Source organism: Oryza sativa, chromosome 1, assembly GCF_034140825.1.
Source record: "Oryza sativa Japonica Group chromosome 1, ASM3414082v1".
Classification (NCBI taxonomy): domain Eukaryota; kingdom Viridiplantae; phylum Streptophyta; class Magnoliopsida; order Poales; family Poaceae; genus Oryza; species Oryza sativa.
The window spans coordinates 31,849,405-31,863,310 of NC_089035.1; the positions used below are offsets into that span (position 1 = coordinate 31,849,405).

The 13,906-nt window shown below is 47.4% G+C and overlaps 1 protein-coding gene across 1 annotated transcript; it reads right to left on the reverse strand.

The window, feature by feature from the left end:
- Positions 1 to 2,750: 2,750 nt before the first annotated feature.
- Positions 2,751 to 5,207, reverse strand: LOC4326178 (mannan endo-1,4-beta-mannosidase 2). The gene is made up of 5 exons (NM_001401630.1): positions 4,617 to 5,207; positions 4,325 to 4,522; positions 4,028 to 4,150; positions 3,688 to 3,905; positions 2,751 to 3,576 (listed from the first exon to the last, which is right to left on the reverse strand). The coding sequence occupies exons 1-5, from the start codon at positions 5,013 to 5,015 to the stop codon at positions 3,177 to 3,179; spliced, it is 1,338 nt and encodes a 445-aa protein (NP_001388559.1). The 5' UTR covers positions 5,016 to 5,207; the 3' UTR covers positions 2,751 to 3,176.
- Between the last annotated feature and the right edge of the window lie 8,699 nt (positions 5,208 to 13,906).

Sequence of the window (13,906 nt, forward strand, 5' to 3'; positions counted from 1 at the left end):
TACACCTCTGGCCAGAGTAAAACTATTCGAATAGCTGTGCCCGCGGTTATGGGCGATCAACCAGATTCACCGTGATTAGTCTCACCCCTAGTTTAGCTTAATGAACTGGTGTAGTTCAAGTGGTTGGTTGGGCCTGTTGCAACGTGGTGTAGCGTTGGACAGTGATTGGTTAATATTGATTAATTACTACAGCTGTTTTACTGCTTTCAACTACTGCTTTGAAATGCCTGCTTTATGCAAAAGAACCCCTAGCTTCCTTTGGTTATATCCTGCATCATACCTCATCTTCCGGTATGACTTGCTGAGTACAGTGGGTAGTACTCAGTCTTGCTCTCTTTTCCCCCACACCAGAGTTGAAGTTCTTCTCAGTTGGAGCCGTCTCAGAGAGGTTGGTTTCGTTGCTGCCGTCAAGGTTTGCCTGTGGAGTGGAGTCGCCCGCTGCTGAAGTCAAGCTTCCCGGTTTAGCTCGCTTTAATCTTTCCCGCTGCATTTGTAATCTTTTATATTTTTGTAAGACGTGGGTCTGTATGTCAACAATTGTCGTTTGTGTACCCTGGCTGGTCCTGGACAGGGATTTAATGCACATTCAGCTTAGAAATTCTGGTTCGAGAATTTCTGGGTGTGACACAACTCAACCTACTTCTAGAAATCCACCACAAGTGTGGGTTGCTCTACTTGGAAAGCCTCTAGAATCTCAGCACAAGAACTTCACTAACTTACCTCATTCCCTTTCGGAGGAGAGGAAATCCTTCACAAACTTACCCGGGACATCCACAATATGCAACGGATTCTCGCGAGCGACACCTAACCGTCTAGGAGATCATCTCCAAGAGTAATAAGCACCGAGATGACAGCCCATGAGATATTCCAAGTGCTCACCCAAGATCCTAGTCTTCACACATCTCCAAATCTTCTTCTCTCCCTCTCAATCTCTCTTTCTCACAAGAATTAGGCTCTAGATTGAGTGGAGAAGGCAAGAAACACTTGGGAGAGGCTAGCAATAGCTCTAGGTTTGAAAAGTGAAAGTGGAATGGCCAAGGAACGAGCTGGAAACGAGCTGTACATGTATAATGGCTAGGTAATGTCATCTAGCCGTTACTCACAAATTTGAACTGGAAACAAGACAGGAAGTTCCGGACCTAGAAGACCGGAATTCCGGACTACACTTAGGAAAATCTTTTTCACAAGACCGGAACTTCCGGACCTGGAAGACAGGAAGTTCCAGACTTGCATTTTTGGACAGATGGAGTATTTGCAAAAAAAAAAAGAACTCCTAGGGAAACTTGACACTTGGTTCACACTAAGAGCACTTGATATATCTCAGAGCATCACCTGGAACCCCTCTTAATAGTACGGTTTTTCCTAAAAACTCGATTTCAGAAGATAAACTATCCTATGCACTTCTTGAGTTCCGGTCCGCTTTGATTTTGTACTTTTTGGGGGGTCTCCAAGCATCCATCTTCCACACCTTGGACTAATGCACCTGAAAGCTACTCAATGAGCTCATTAGTCCCTTAACCACATTTGTCATTAATCACCAAAACCCACTAGGAGGATTAATGCACTTTCAGCATGGTTGTTACTGCCGACGCCCAAATCTTGCGACTGGCCGGCCACCGCCGTTCGTCAGCGACGAAGGTGATTGAGGCTGACCATCTCCCCTCCAGGACATCCTCCACATGCTCCGCTGGAAAGTTGCCACACATGCCACACCCTCGGTGGCTGCTGTTGGGTCATCTCGCCGACGATGACGTTGAGGTGGACCGTGTACACCATCGTCCTAGCCCGGTGGTCCTGACGGTCCCGTTGACCTCTGTCCAATGAGGAAGAGGTGGAACGGCAAGGACTACTTCCTCCCCATCCTCCCACGCGTCCCCATGCCGTGCCATGATTTTGACACACCACTTGTGTCGTTCCTATGTGAGCGATGGTGGCAGCGAGTGTCGACCTTGCCATCGGGGGTGGAGAGAAGCTCGCCTCCACCATACATACACGTCAGGAGTGTGGAGGAGCAAGAGAGGGGGCGATGGGGAAGAGATTGGAGAGGGGGAAAGAGGAGGAAGACCAACAACAGAGGAGAGAGAGGAAAGAGAAAAAAAATGGCAGGTGTGAGGATGACACGTGGGGCCCACATGGGTCCCACCATTTTTTTTATTGTTATGTGGTGTAACTGACACGTGGGCCCTATAGTTTTATTATTTTTCCAGACCAAATTGTCACGTAAGCGCCATGTTAACACCACATAGGATAAAGATCTAGTCAAACGAATCACGTGGGTACCACATCAGCCAAAATCATCATCGAAACCACCCTAGGACCTCGTGTTCACTTGTTTTGTAAGTTAGGGGATGCGTTGTATCCGGTGTCGTGGAGATGTTTTTGAAACTCGATGACAACACAAGGGACTAAAAATGAACTTTATCCAAAACCGAATCCCTTCGCCTGCGTTCGGACGCTCTAATGGGCCAAGGGGCACTGCAGGCCGCGGGGCTCGTCCTTCCGTTCGTCGGAGGCCGAATTGCAACCGCTGATGCTAAACAACCCATGAAAAAATGCAAATCATCTCGAGCCGTCCGTCGGATCGAAGTTGAATCCTGTAGATGTATCTGTTCTGTTCAGGTGACCCTAGATGCCTAGTCATATTGCAAAATCTGACATCCGTCTTTGAAAGTTTGGACCAGGGCGACGCAATTAAAATCATCTCAATATCAATCGATTTAGTAATGCTTTACCTGATCACATTTAAGTGTTGTATTTGCCTCTTTTTATTATGCTTACAGGCAGCTATATAAAAACCTCCCGCGCAGAAATACACTGTCCGATGACTATATATAACTGGATTCCCCTGCCACTCGACAATGATTTAACATATCAAAGGTCAAGGGCACGTACAACACACACAAAAGACAGAAGGCAAAAAAAAAAAAAAAAAAAAAAAAAAAAAAAAAAAAAAAAACCACTGGGCCGTGTCGGCGGATCTGCAGACGTCGGCGCCGATCTGCGCAGAACCTTGCCACGCAGATGTGCACGCACATTGATTACACTCTATTTCGTGCGATTTCGCACTGATTTTCTCCTGCGCATTTCGTCGCTGGATTTTTCTTCTTCTTTTCTTCAAGAGGACAAGAAGCTAGGACGTGATTTTTTTTTTTAAAAAAAAGAAACGATCAGAACGATCAGGCGCACACCGTCTTGAGGACCTTCCTGGCCCCCTCCTCGCCGTACCTCACCGCGGCGAGCCGGCACGACTGCTCCTTGATCAGCCGCATCATGGACGGCCTCTCGCTGGGTACGATGGAGAAGCCGTCGTGGTACTCCTCCATGCCCTCGGCGGCGAGCTGCCACACGAGTGCGCCGCCGGCGGCGCCGCCCCGCCTGGCCGAGCCGTGGACGATGTCGTACACCGCCCTGTACAGGACGTCCCGGTGCGCGTCTTCGAAGCCCTCCACCTGGTGCGACAGCCCGAACTCCGTCACCAGCACGGGCTTCTCCAGCTCCCCGTCGCCGTCCTCCACGTGGGCGGTGATCCACCGCGTCATGAACTTGAGCTTCTCGTCCAGACTGGCGTGCTGCAACCTGCGATCAGTTCATCATCCAAATTAAGCTTCAATGTTTCCCCCATTTCTGGCTATTGGTTAGCTTCTCCATTTGTGGATACTCTAGTTGGTTGGTTGGTTGGTTGGTTACCAATTGTCTGGGTAAACATGGACGGAAGCAAAGTCGATGTCTTGTATTTTGGAGTTGCGGATGAAATCCGCGCCGTAGTTGTTGGGGAACCATTCTCCCGGATTGATGTTCAGCTTTTCTTGAGAACTCGTCGGGCCGTAGAACCCCTCGGTGCCGACGGTGAGGAGGTGCTTCTTGTCGATCGATTTCACGTACGCAGACATCTCCTCCATCCAACGCTGCACACCCAAAGACACCAAACACCGATCAACCAAATTATTGCCAGATTCACATCAAGAATTGAAGTCGCGGTTAAGGTAATTTGACAATGGCACATGTCGCCCATATGACAGTGACTCACCTGCAGAGTGTCACCAGATGGATCGGAGGTGCATCTGGGCTCGTTCATGAGCTCCCACGCGAGGATGGTAGGGTCGTCCCTGTACTCCAACCCCGTCAAGTGATTCTTCCTCATCAGCAACGTCTGCGCGCACAGTAAAAAGCAACTAGATTAATTAATTAATCACTGTACTAAAGCCACCGACACTCTATGGCACTAGCTATCTCCCCTTAATCAATCCATGGCGGCTTGATTAGCAAATAGTAGGGCGGAAAGCTAAGCTCCGGGCTCGATGCGATTAACTTTTAACTAACTAACCTTGAGGTAGACTTTGAAGTAGTCGCGGATGGCGGGGTCGAAGAAGAAGGAATCGTTGGAGGCGGTGAGGCCGACGCCCTCCTCCCACGCCCACCGCACGTACTGCCGCTTCCCGCCGTACGCGTCCAGGTTGTTCGCCAGGCTCAGGATCAGCCGCACGCCGTGCTCCGACGCCTCCGCCACCACCCGGTCCAGCGCCTGCACGCGCGCGCGCATCAGCATCCGCACCAGTGGGCATCTCGCGTTCTTACTGCTGGGGAATTTGGGAATGGATGGGTTTGGTTTTGGTTACCTTGAAGACGCGCTCGTCGAAGTGGCCGGGGGAGAGCTGGAGGGCGTTGTAGGAGCCGTCGTTGAAGGCCCAGGTGCGGCACACGGTGAGGCCCATGGAGACGGCGGTGCGGAACATGCTGGACACGCGGGGGCGGGTGTTCGGCTCCACGGCGAGGTCCATGAGCCAGTACGAGTTCCACCCGTTGATGTAGAAGGGCCGGCCGTCCAGGAAGAGGCGCTTGCCGCGCCGCTCCACGAAGGGCAGGGACGCCGCCGCCGCGCGCGAGGCGCCGCCCGAGAACGGGAGGGATGGCAGGGCGTCGCGGAGGTCCACCTCGCCGAGGGAGAAGTAGACCAGCGCGATGCAGGAGGCCAGCCCGAGGATGTGGTACAGGATCAGGCCGTTGCCCACCGCCATTGTTGCCGGCGCGGCTCGGTTGCGCTTGTGCGATGGTCTTGGGGTTGCTATGGGAAGACTATGCGGAGTGGGAGAGCCTCTGGATTGTTCTAGAAGGTGGAGTGGAGCTGTGGAGTGGAGTGGTCAGTGGTGGAGTAGTAGGAGGAGCTGAGCAGCAGTTCCACTGCCACTGCCTGTGAAAGTGTTTGAGTAGCTCGGGCTTGGTAGTTAACCTGTGATGGTAGAGGGATTCTTTTGCTTCTAGGACCTTTTAGGAAGTTACAATTGTGATGTTGTCCTTGGTGAACTTGCCATTAGCACGAAACCGAGTAACCGACAGTCCAGAATTCCAAATCTGAGTATGGTATCGAAAGAGATTGAAAATGGGGCATGTAGGCCTGCTTGGTTGATTACCTTACTGAAATGGAGTAAGTAACACTAGAAATGGTTAGGCTCATTGTGATTGCAAGTTGGCAACCTGTGCAGCGCATTAGACCCTTTAGGGGTGTGCGAGGCCATTTAGGTCCTAACGGCATATTTACAAACAAAAAATAATTTATAAATAAAACTTTTATATATGTGTTCTTAGTAATCTAAAGTCAAAGACTGAAAAATAAACTTCGATGAAAAAAACCCTAAAATCAACTCCAAATTTAAAGTTGAAAATTTAAATTTTTGCTGATAAGCATAAGGGGGCTCTATACAACGGAATCCCGTTCAAACAGGATGATACCGGTTAGGTATCAGGTCCTGATACCCTTGAGGTATCATGTCCTGAAACCTAACCGTATTAGGCAATACCTATTAGGTATCATGCGATTCCTACCACGTATTAAGTGATACTCGCGATGTATCATATGATACTTATTAGGTATCAGACGATTTCTACTACGTATCGGGTGATACATACGAGGTATCAGATAATACCTACCAAATATCAGGTGATTCTTACTAGGTATTAGGGACCGAGCACCGAGACGTCATCTCCGGTGGCCCCACCCTCCACGTCTCATGCTGGAGCTTGTCGCCGGCGGCCGTGTCCTCCGTCGTCCACGCCCCACGCTAGAGGTCTTCGTCGGTGGACGCGTCCTCCAACGTCCATGCCTCATGTCGAAGCTCGTCGCTAGCGGCCACGTCTTTCACATTGAGCAGGTCCTCCACTGTCCACGCGCCACAACAAAGCTCGTCGCCGGTGGCTATCGTGAGCAGGTCCTCCATTGTCCATGCCACGCCGGAGCTTGTCGCCGACGGCTTCGTCATCCTCGCTCCACGTTTATCCACTCCGGCGAGAGTTCCATCCCGGCCATCGTAGTAGCCCACGCTCACCGGCTCCAACTCCATGTTCGACCACTCCGGCAACAGCTCCATCCCTGCCGCAGCCCACGTCCGTCGGCTCCGACTTGGCATCCGATCACTCAGGCGACAACTCCATCTCGGCCGCCGCTGCAGCACACGTCCACCGGCTCCCCGTCAACATCTCCATCCCAAGCGCTGCCATGGCCGCGTGCAGCCTCCGAATTAGTCGCCTCGCTCAGATGTGGTGGAGCTGATTGCATCCCATTCCAAGAGATAGAAATGAGATGCCGTTGTATAGTATTTCCGTAAGCATAAGCATGAGCGAAAAGATGGGACGATTAGGTGGAATGCAAGTCAGCCCACTTAACACTCCAATACTACAGAAAACATTTGTAGCGCTTAACTGCTCGTACACTTAAGTTACATTGATGAGATTTTCTTATTATAGTATCCTTTGGTGTCTTCACACTAAGATAGGATAGCTTATCATTTTGTTTGTACTTATTATAAGCAAAACAGTTTGTTGACGATTCAAATATAGTTTATGAGTAAACTTTTATATACGTGTTATGGCGATTTATAAATAAATATTCAAAGAAAATGTCGACGGGCTATACCTGTAAACGCTATTTGTAGAGTATGGAGATCGTTAGAACTAGGGTATATGCGAGATCGGATCTAAGGAACAATGGACAAGGATTTATATTGGTTCGAGCCTTCAAGTTAAGTAATAACTCTACTCCTATTTGTATGTATGTATGTATATATGGATAGTAATACCACACAGATTACAATAGGGAATAGGACGACTAAACTAATATGCCAACTAGAACTTGTTGAGAACGGCTCGACAAAATCTATCTGGTGAATATAGCGGATTGCTTCTATATGTGGCTTTGGCTATGAGTTGTAACTCGATGTCCCTTTCTGGACGGGTGAGGTCATTTATATGTAATAGAGATCACGTTCTTCTCCAAATAAGACTCGGAGAAATGAAACATGACATGGGCTTAAGGAGACCTTATCACTCCCAAGTAGGACTCTGACACCATCTATTACGAGAAGATAATTTTCTTTTTTTTATCTACCATATTTCCTTAATTAAAAGATACATTCTTGTATACTATCGGGTATATGGTATTGCTGTATTTAACGAACCAGTGTATAAGAAGTATGCCTTATTGTTGACACTAACAAAACTGCAAGAAAAAAAAGCATAAATCAAAATTTAAATTTTAAAATCTAAACTTGTACTTATGCTTATAAGTTGAAGGCTAACCGAAACAAGCGAAAAACACTATAAACTGTAATAATACCTTAATTATCATAAATTCTGCTTTACATTGATCATTTTGGACATCGAGTCATTGATACAGTCTCTGCACATATTTTATTATTGTATTTTCTAACTATATGTTTATAAAAGAACTATTAGAAATATAATTATATAAAGTGTTTATCATGACAAAAACTATCACTATCGTTTTCTTATATGAATTCTAAATATATATATAAGACGACAAAAATCGTGAAACGGAGCAAGTAAAAACATTGTTAACTGAACGTGAGTACATTTTTACTTGTGGAAAGTTACAAAATTCCACATTCCAGGAGTGGGGGTACGCAAGAGAAAGGTGAAGAGTAAAGACAAAGCTTGCCCTGGAGGAAGGGGAACACCACGAGGAGTCGAGGCCACAATGCCACATGGATACATGATTCCCTTGGATCTGAGCACACCGCCCCCAAGTCAGGTAAAAGGGACAGAGAGCCCACATGCTGAGCTACCCAGCTTCTACTCAGCCAACAAACAACCAGAAAAATGGTCCTTGTCCCTACTCCTTAAGATCTCCCTCAAGACCAACTCCATGACAAAGCAAATGGCATAAAAGAAAACGAATAGCACTGAAAGTAATGTCGCCCATTGCTTCCTGCTAGTACTGTACCAAACAATTACTCCCTCCGTCAAAAAAAAAAGACAAACCTTGATTTCCGTGTCTAACGTTTGACTGTTCATCTTATTTAAAAAAATTATAAAAAAAATAAAAAAATAAGTTACGCATAAAGTATTAATCATGTTTTATTATCTAACAACAACGGAAATACTAATTATAAAAAAAATTTCATATAAGACGGACAGTCAAACGTTGGCACGGGAACCCACGGTTTGCCTTTTTTTGGGACGGAGGGAGTAGCTATTGAATTATTATAGGGTGTATTTAGTTCACGCCAAAATTGAAAATTTAGTTGAAATTGGAACGATGCGATGGAAAAGTTGAAAGTTTATGTGTGTAGAGAAGTTTTGATGTGATGGAAAAGTTGAAAGTTTGAAGAAAAAATTTGGAACTAAACTCGGCCATAACCAGGTGACAAATGAGTCATACAACTAGGCCCTGTTTAGTTCACACCAAACTTCCCCCAAACTTCCAACTTTCCATCACATCACATCACATTCAAAATATTCCTACACACAACTCTCAACTTGTTTTCCAAACTACTAACTTTCCCCAAACTTTTTTCCAATTTCAAAAACTAAACGCAGTTGTACTGTCTCTCGTGCTATCTCTCTCTCCCCAAACTACTCCATTAATCATGGCGTGGATGCAGGCACACAGCATAAAAAGTTGGCTAAACAGGGACCATTTCTGCTCGCCAACATGCGAGCTTTGACATTAACTCCAGGCTCGGGCCATGAGAGGGATATGTCCTCGTTTTTATTTTAAGGTTTGGTATTGTGATTCATGGAATCATGGTGGTTATAGTACCATTCTGGGGCTAGGCCGCTAGGGCAGTGAATTGAATTCACTGAATTAACTTCCATGTCTGCATTCTGGATTGCTTGGACACGTTTGGCTGCATCGCGTTGGAAAGTACATATTTGATCTCATCTCTGGAAGAGCCAGAAATTATATATTCTGTCATGTGCACTTGTGCAGCATGCACTACTCCGTACACACTTTACACAGTGCACAAGCTAACAAACTCCTCGTTGATTGAGACCAAGAAGCTGTAGAAAATACCGTTGGGGCGTTGGGCGATTAAAACTATGTCAGAGCTCGGGATATTATAGGGGGTAGCAGTCGAGTCACGTTTACTCGACTCGTAACTAAATTCTTCTGTACTACTTTGTGACTGTATATGATATATTGTGATGACTGTATATGATATATTGTGATGTAGTACTACGAATCTAACATATGTATGTTCATATTTATATTATTAGAATACGTTATATTTAATACTATATTAGTTTTTTTTATGAAAGAGAGCACTCTTTTTCAGCCTCCTTGCATTGGCAAATGGCCGACAAATTTCTAGAAGTGACTGTTGAAAGGACGCTGCAGGTCTTTTGTGATTTATGGGTTTAAGGCTGGATTTACTTTTGCCAAAGTGAAAATCCAAGTAGGAAAGTGGTTTGTGCCTGAAGGTTCCTTTCTTCGGATCCACTCTTTGCAGAGTTAACCACTTCACCTAGTACTCCAACTGTCCACTTGGTCGTCGATTCTGTTACCGTCGAGTTTCCTTTCTGCATGTAAAATATCAGAAATATCGTGGCGGTGGAACCATGCATCTACCTGTTGACCTAGTAGTAAAAACGGCCATAACCAGGGTTAGTACCTATGTGTCAAGTCTTCAGAGCGAGTACAATAGCAAACTATATAAGTCAACTGTAAGCACATGTGGAGAAGAGAAGAGAGAAAAGGAAAGCGGATTACAGATTTATAACCAGCTGCAGCACGAACTCCAATACGTTATGTGTGTATGAGATGTGGGACCATATATTAATAGTCTATTATATAAATGAGCTATTAGATTGATTATAGATGAATTGGAGCTAATAGTTGGCTATACTCGTAACGCAAAAAGATCCTGAGCTACAACGAACCAGTTAGGGTGTGTTTAGTTGGAGAAAAGGAAATTTTTGGGTGTCACATCAGACGTTTGACCGGATGTCGAAAGAGGATTTCGGACACGAATGAAAAAACTAATTTCAGAACTCACCTGGAAACCGCGAGACGAATCTTTTGAGACTAATTAAGCCGTCATTAGCACATGTGGGTTACTGTAGCACTTATGGCTAATCACGGACTAATTAGGCTTAAAAGATTCGTCTCGCGATTTCCCCTATAACTGTGCAATTAGTTTTTCTTTTTATCTATATTTAATGCTTTATATATATATCCAAAGATATGATGTGATGTTTTTGGGAAAAAATTTTGGGAACTAAACGGGCCCTTACTGAACCGTAACTTGCCACTTGGTAGGGTTAGGCCATGAGCCCATGACGAGAGGTAATAAAGGCTTAAAGCTGCAGAATCTAGGTTGGTTGGAGTAGTAAAAAAGATTCAACCGAGGCCAACGAGATTTCAACTCCCGCGTGATAATCGAAAATGCTATTGGTACCAACTTGAGATAACCTATACTAGTGTGGTACTGTGGTGGAGTGATGTTGTACAGTACGGAGCGAATAGACACGGTGGTGTGGCATCGCCGGACTATGACCAGCGTGTCGTGAACCGCGAGCGGGATCCCACATGGACAACAAAGGTCGGATGGGGCTAAAATTTTTTACTCCCTGTCACATCGGATATATAGATACTAATTTAAAGTATTAAATATAAACTAATAAAAACTAATTTCATAAATTAGCTAATCCACTAGACGAATTTTTTAAGTATAATTAATTCATAATTAGTAAATGTTTACTGTAGCATTACATAGGCTAATCATAGATTAGTTAGGCTCGGATTAATTAGGCTCAATAAATTCGTCTCGCGAATTAGTTCAAGGTCATGGAATGAGTTTTATAATTAATCTATGTTTAATACTATCAAATAGCGTCTAAACTTCCGATATAATATGTACTAAAATTTAGTCTCTGCAAAGCAAACAGGGATCGATTTCATTGGTAGAGTACGAAGAGATTGAGTAGCGTGACTCCATGGAGGAAATTGTTAGGGAAAGTTCAGTTCCGATCCTAAAGTCACGTTCCAGCGGTATCATCTCGGTACTTACCTACTACAAACAGAGGTCGTGTCGGTAGAAGCCACACGCTTAGATTAAGGTCTAGTGTCAGATCCGGACTTGGCGAAGCAAACCCCAGACCCACAATCCCAGGAGTGGCAAGCGGAACATGCATACAACCACCCCTTTGTCCAACACCAACGCCACCGACAATTTCCGTCTTGACTTGAGGCTTTGCGACTCGACGAGTGATTGGTGGATCGGTGGCGTAATCGCGGCTTAGACTGCGGATCAGCGGATGACAGTCTCTCCCTACCCCACAGGCCACTCGCCCACTCGCCGACACGCGCTCGTGATGTTGCTATGCTGCGTAGTGTCCGCGAACTCCGTGGGCCTCCGGCTCTCTCCGAGTCGTCGGGTGAAACGGGCCGCCGGCACGCGCCACGCGGCCTTCTTCTACTACATGGACGCGACTGTTTCGGCGTGGGAAAGAAAAAGTGTCGCGGCGAGCCGCCGAGGCATCGCGGCTGCGCTCCGCAGTCGCAAGCGGCCAAGCGCAACGACGGCGACACGGCGTGGCGCGCGGAGCGGTGCGGGCAGCGGCGGCCCCGTGCGGCAGGCAGCAAATGCGACGCGAGAGATCGCACGATTCCCTTCCCGGGGAAAATATGTAGTGCAAACCACGTATGTAATGGAAACTTGGAAACTACCATTGGATCGAGAAATGGACGTCCGAAATTCGTCCACGTCACCATAAATTAAAATACAACTCATAGTGATGTGGACAAATCTCGGACGTCTATTTCTCGATCCAACGATAGTTTTCAAGTTTTCACTATATATGTGGTTTGTACTGCATATTTTCCCCCGTTCCCGCAGCATATGGCAGCAGAAGGTGAGGGAGGCACGGGGGCCTTGCCGTTTGCGCCCTTGGTGCCGCAGGGGACGCGGTTGGTGACGACGTATGGCCGATTTAAGCAGGAGCCCAGCCGGAGGAAGGCGCGGGCACGTGCAGGCCCAGTCTGTTTGACAGGGCTCTTAGGGCCACACTCTAGGCCTTCGTCACTCATGAGTTGATCCAAGAAGCAAAAACCATGAAAAACGCGTGTACTACTACAACGCTGTAGCTAGAGTTATTTATGAGCCCATCTAAAAAAGGAGTTACTTATGGGCCTCATGAGGATTTTATGGGCTTCTCGTGAATTGATAGGGATGACAATTTCATGGATGCAGAGCATCAGAGGGTTACTGCAGAACTCATGAGGGAGCCCTGAGACACAAAAGTTCTAGCATGACAAACCATCTACTCTATTCGTCTCAATATAAGTATAACATAGTATATATCTGATATATCCTAGGACTACGAATCTAGACAGATGTCTATCCATATTCGTAGTCCTAAAATATGTCACATACTATGTACTATGTTGCACTCATATTGGGATGGAGGGAGTACATGAAGTTGTGGAGATCGTAAGCTATCATGAGCAAGAAAAACAGATCCTAGATCAACAACAACATCAAGTGGAGAAAGGTACTTCGGTTCCAGGTGTCGCTTTTTTCAGCCTCTCGCATCACCCCTGCACAGGCGATGCGGGGGGGGCATCCCGAACCCACCACCACCAAACTCTCTCCTTCTCCGCCTCGCCACCGCCAAAGTGAATCGTCGGAAACCGCACGACGAGCAAGGATGGCAGCGGCGGGGGCTCGGGCTGCCTCCTAGCTCTAGCATGGGGAGCAGATGGTGCAAGGTGGGGATGGAGATGGCGCGGCAGTGACGGGACGAGCGCAATGGTGGCACAACAGCTTCCCAGCTGAGCTCGACTATCGGAGTGGGCTGAGTCAACGACCGGAGCGGAGGTGGTGCAAGGGGGACGTGTCAAAAAAACACGAGGCGAGACGGTTGAAGCCTAGATGCGGCTAGGTCCACCTCCCCTGCGACCAAATCCAACTCCCCCACGATCGGATCCGGCGCCATGGCGGTGAATTTACCTAGGTGGAGCAGGGGAGCAGGCATGGAAAGGGCGCGATGGCACATAGAAGCATTCCAGGCATCGTCCCCATGAAGGCGAGGCCTGATACGGCACCCGGGTGGCATTTCCGCAGGGGAGCGGGCATGGAGAGTGCATGGTGGCACGTGGAGGCGGAGCCAAAATCTGGTGCCCTGACGGCGCTTCTGTCTGGGTGGAGCAGGGGAGCGGCGCGGCAAGGGTGTGGCGACACCACAACCTAGCGCCGCCCCTGTGGAGGCGGAATGAGGAGGATGTTGAGGTAGGATGCAAGGTGGCAGATGTACATCCGTGGATGTGTTGTTGCTGGAGAGGCAACGCGGAATGTTGTTGTGACCTCAACCGATACCGTCCAGATGCTCGGGGATGGACATTTACCCCTAAGATGGAGGCTTGCAACGACGTCAGCGCGATGGTGTGGCACTGACGCATGGAGGCAGGCGGAGGCTGGTCGACTACTAGTATCGGTGTAGTGGTGTCCACGCATTTACGATGGGTGGTTGGTGGTGGAGCTTTAGAGTGGCAATTGCAGAATGGGAGTGAAAGGTAGACAAAAATCTAGGCCAGTTTGACGGGCCAACAACGGCGGCGCCTTCGGGCATCGTTCTTCCTTGTTGAAGCTTGTCTCTCCTTCCCTGGTAGGGC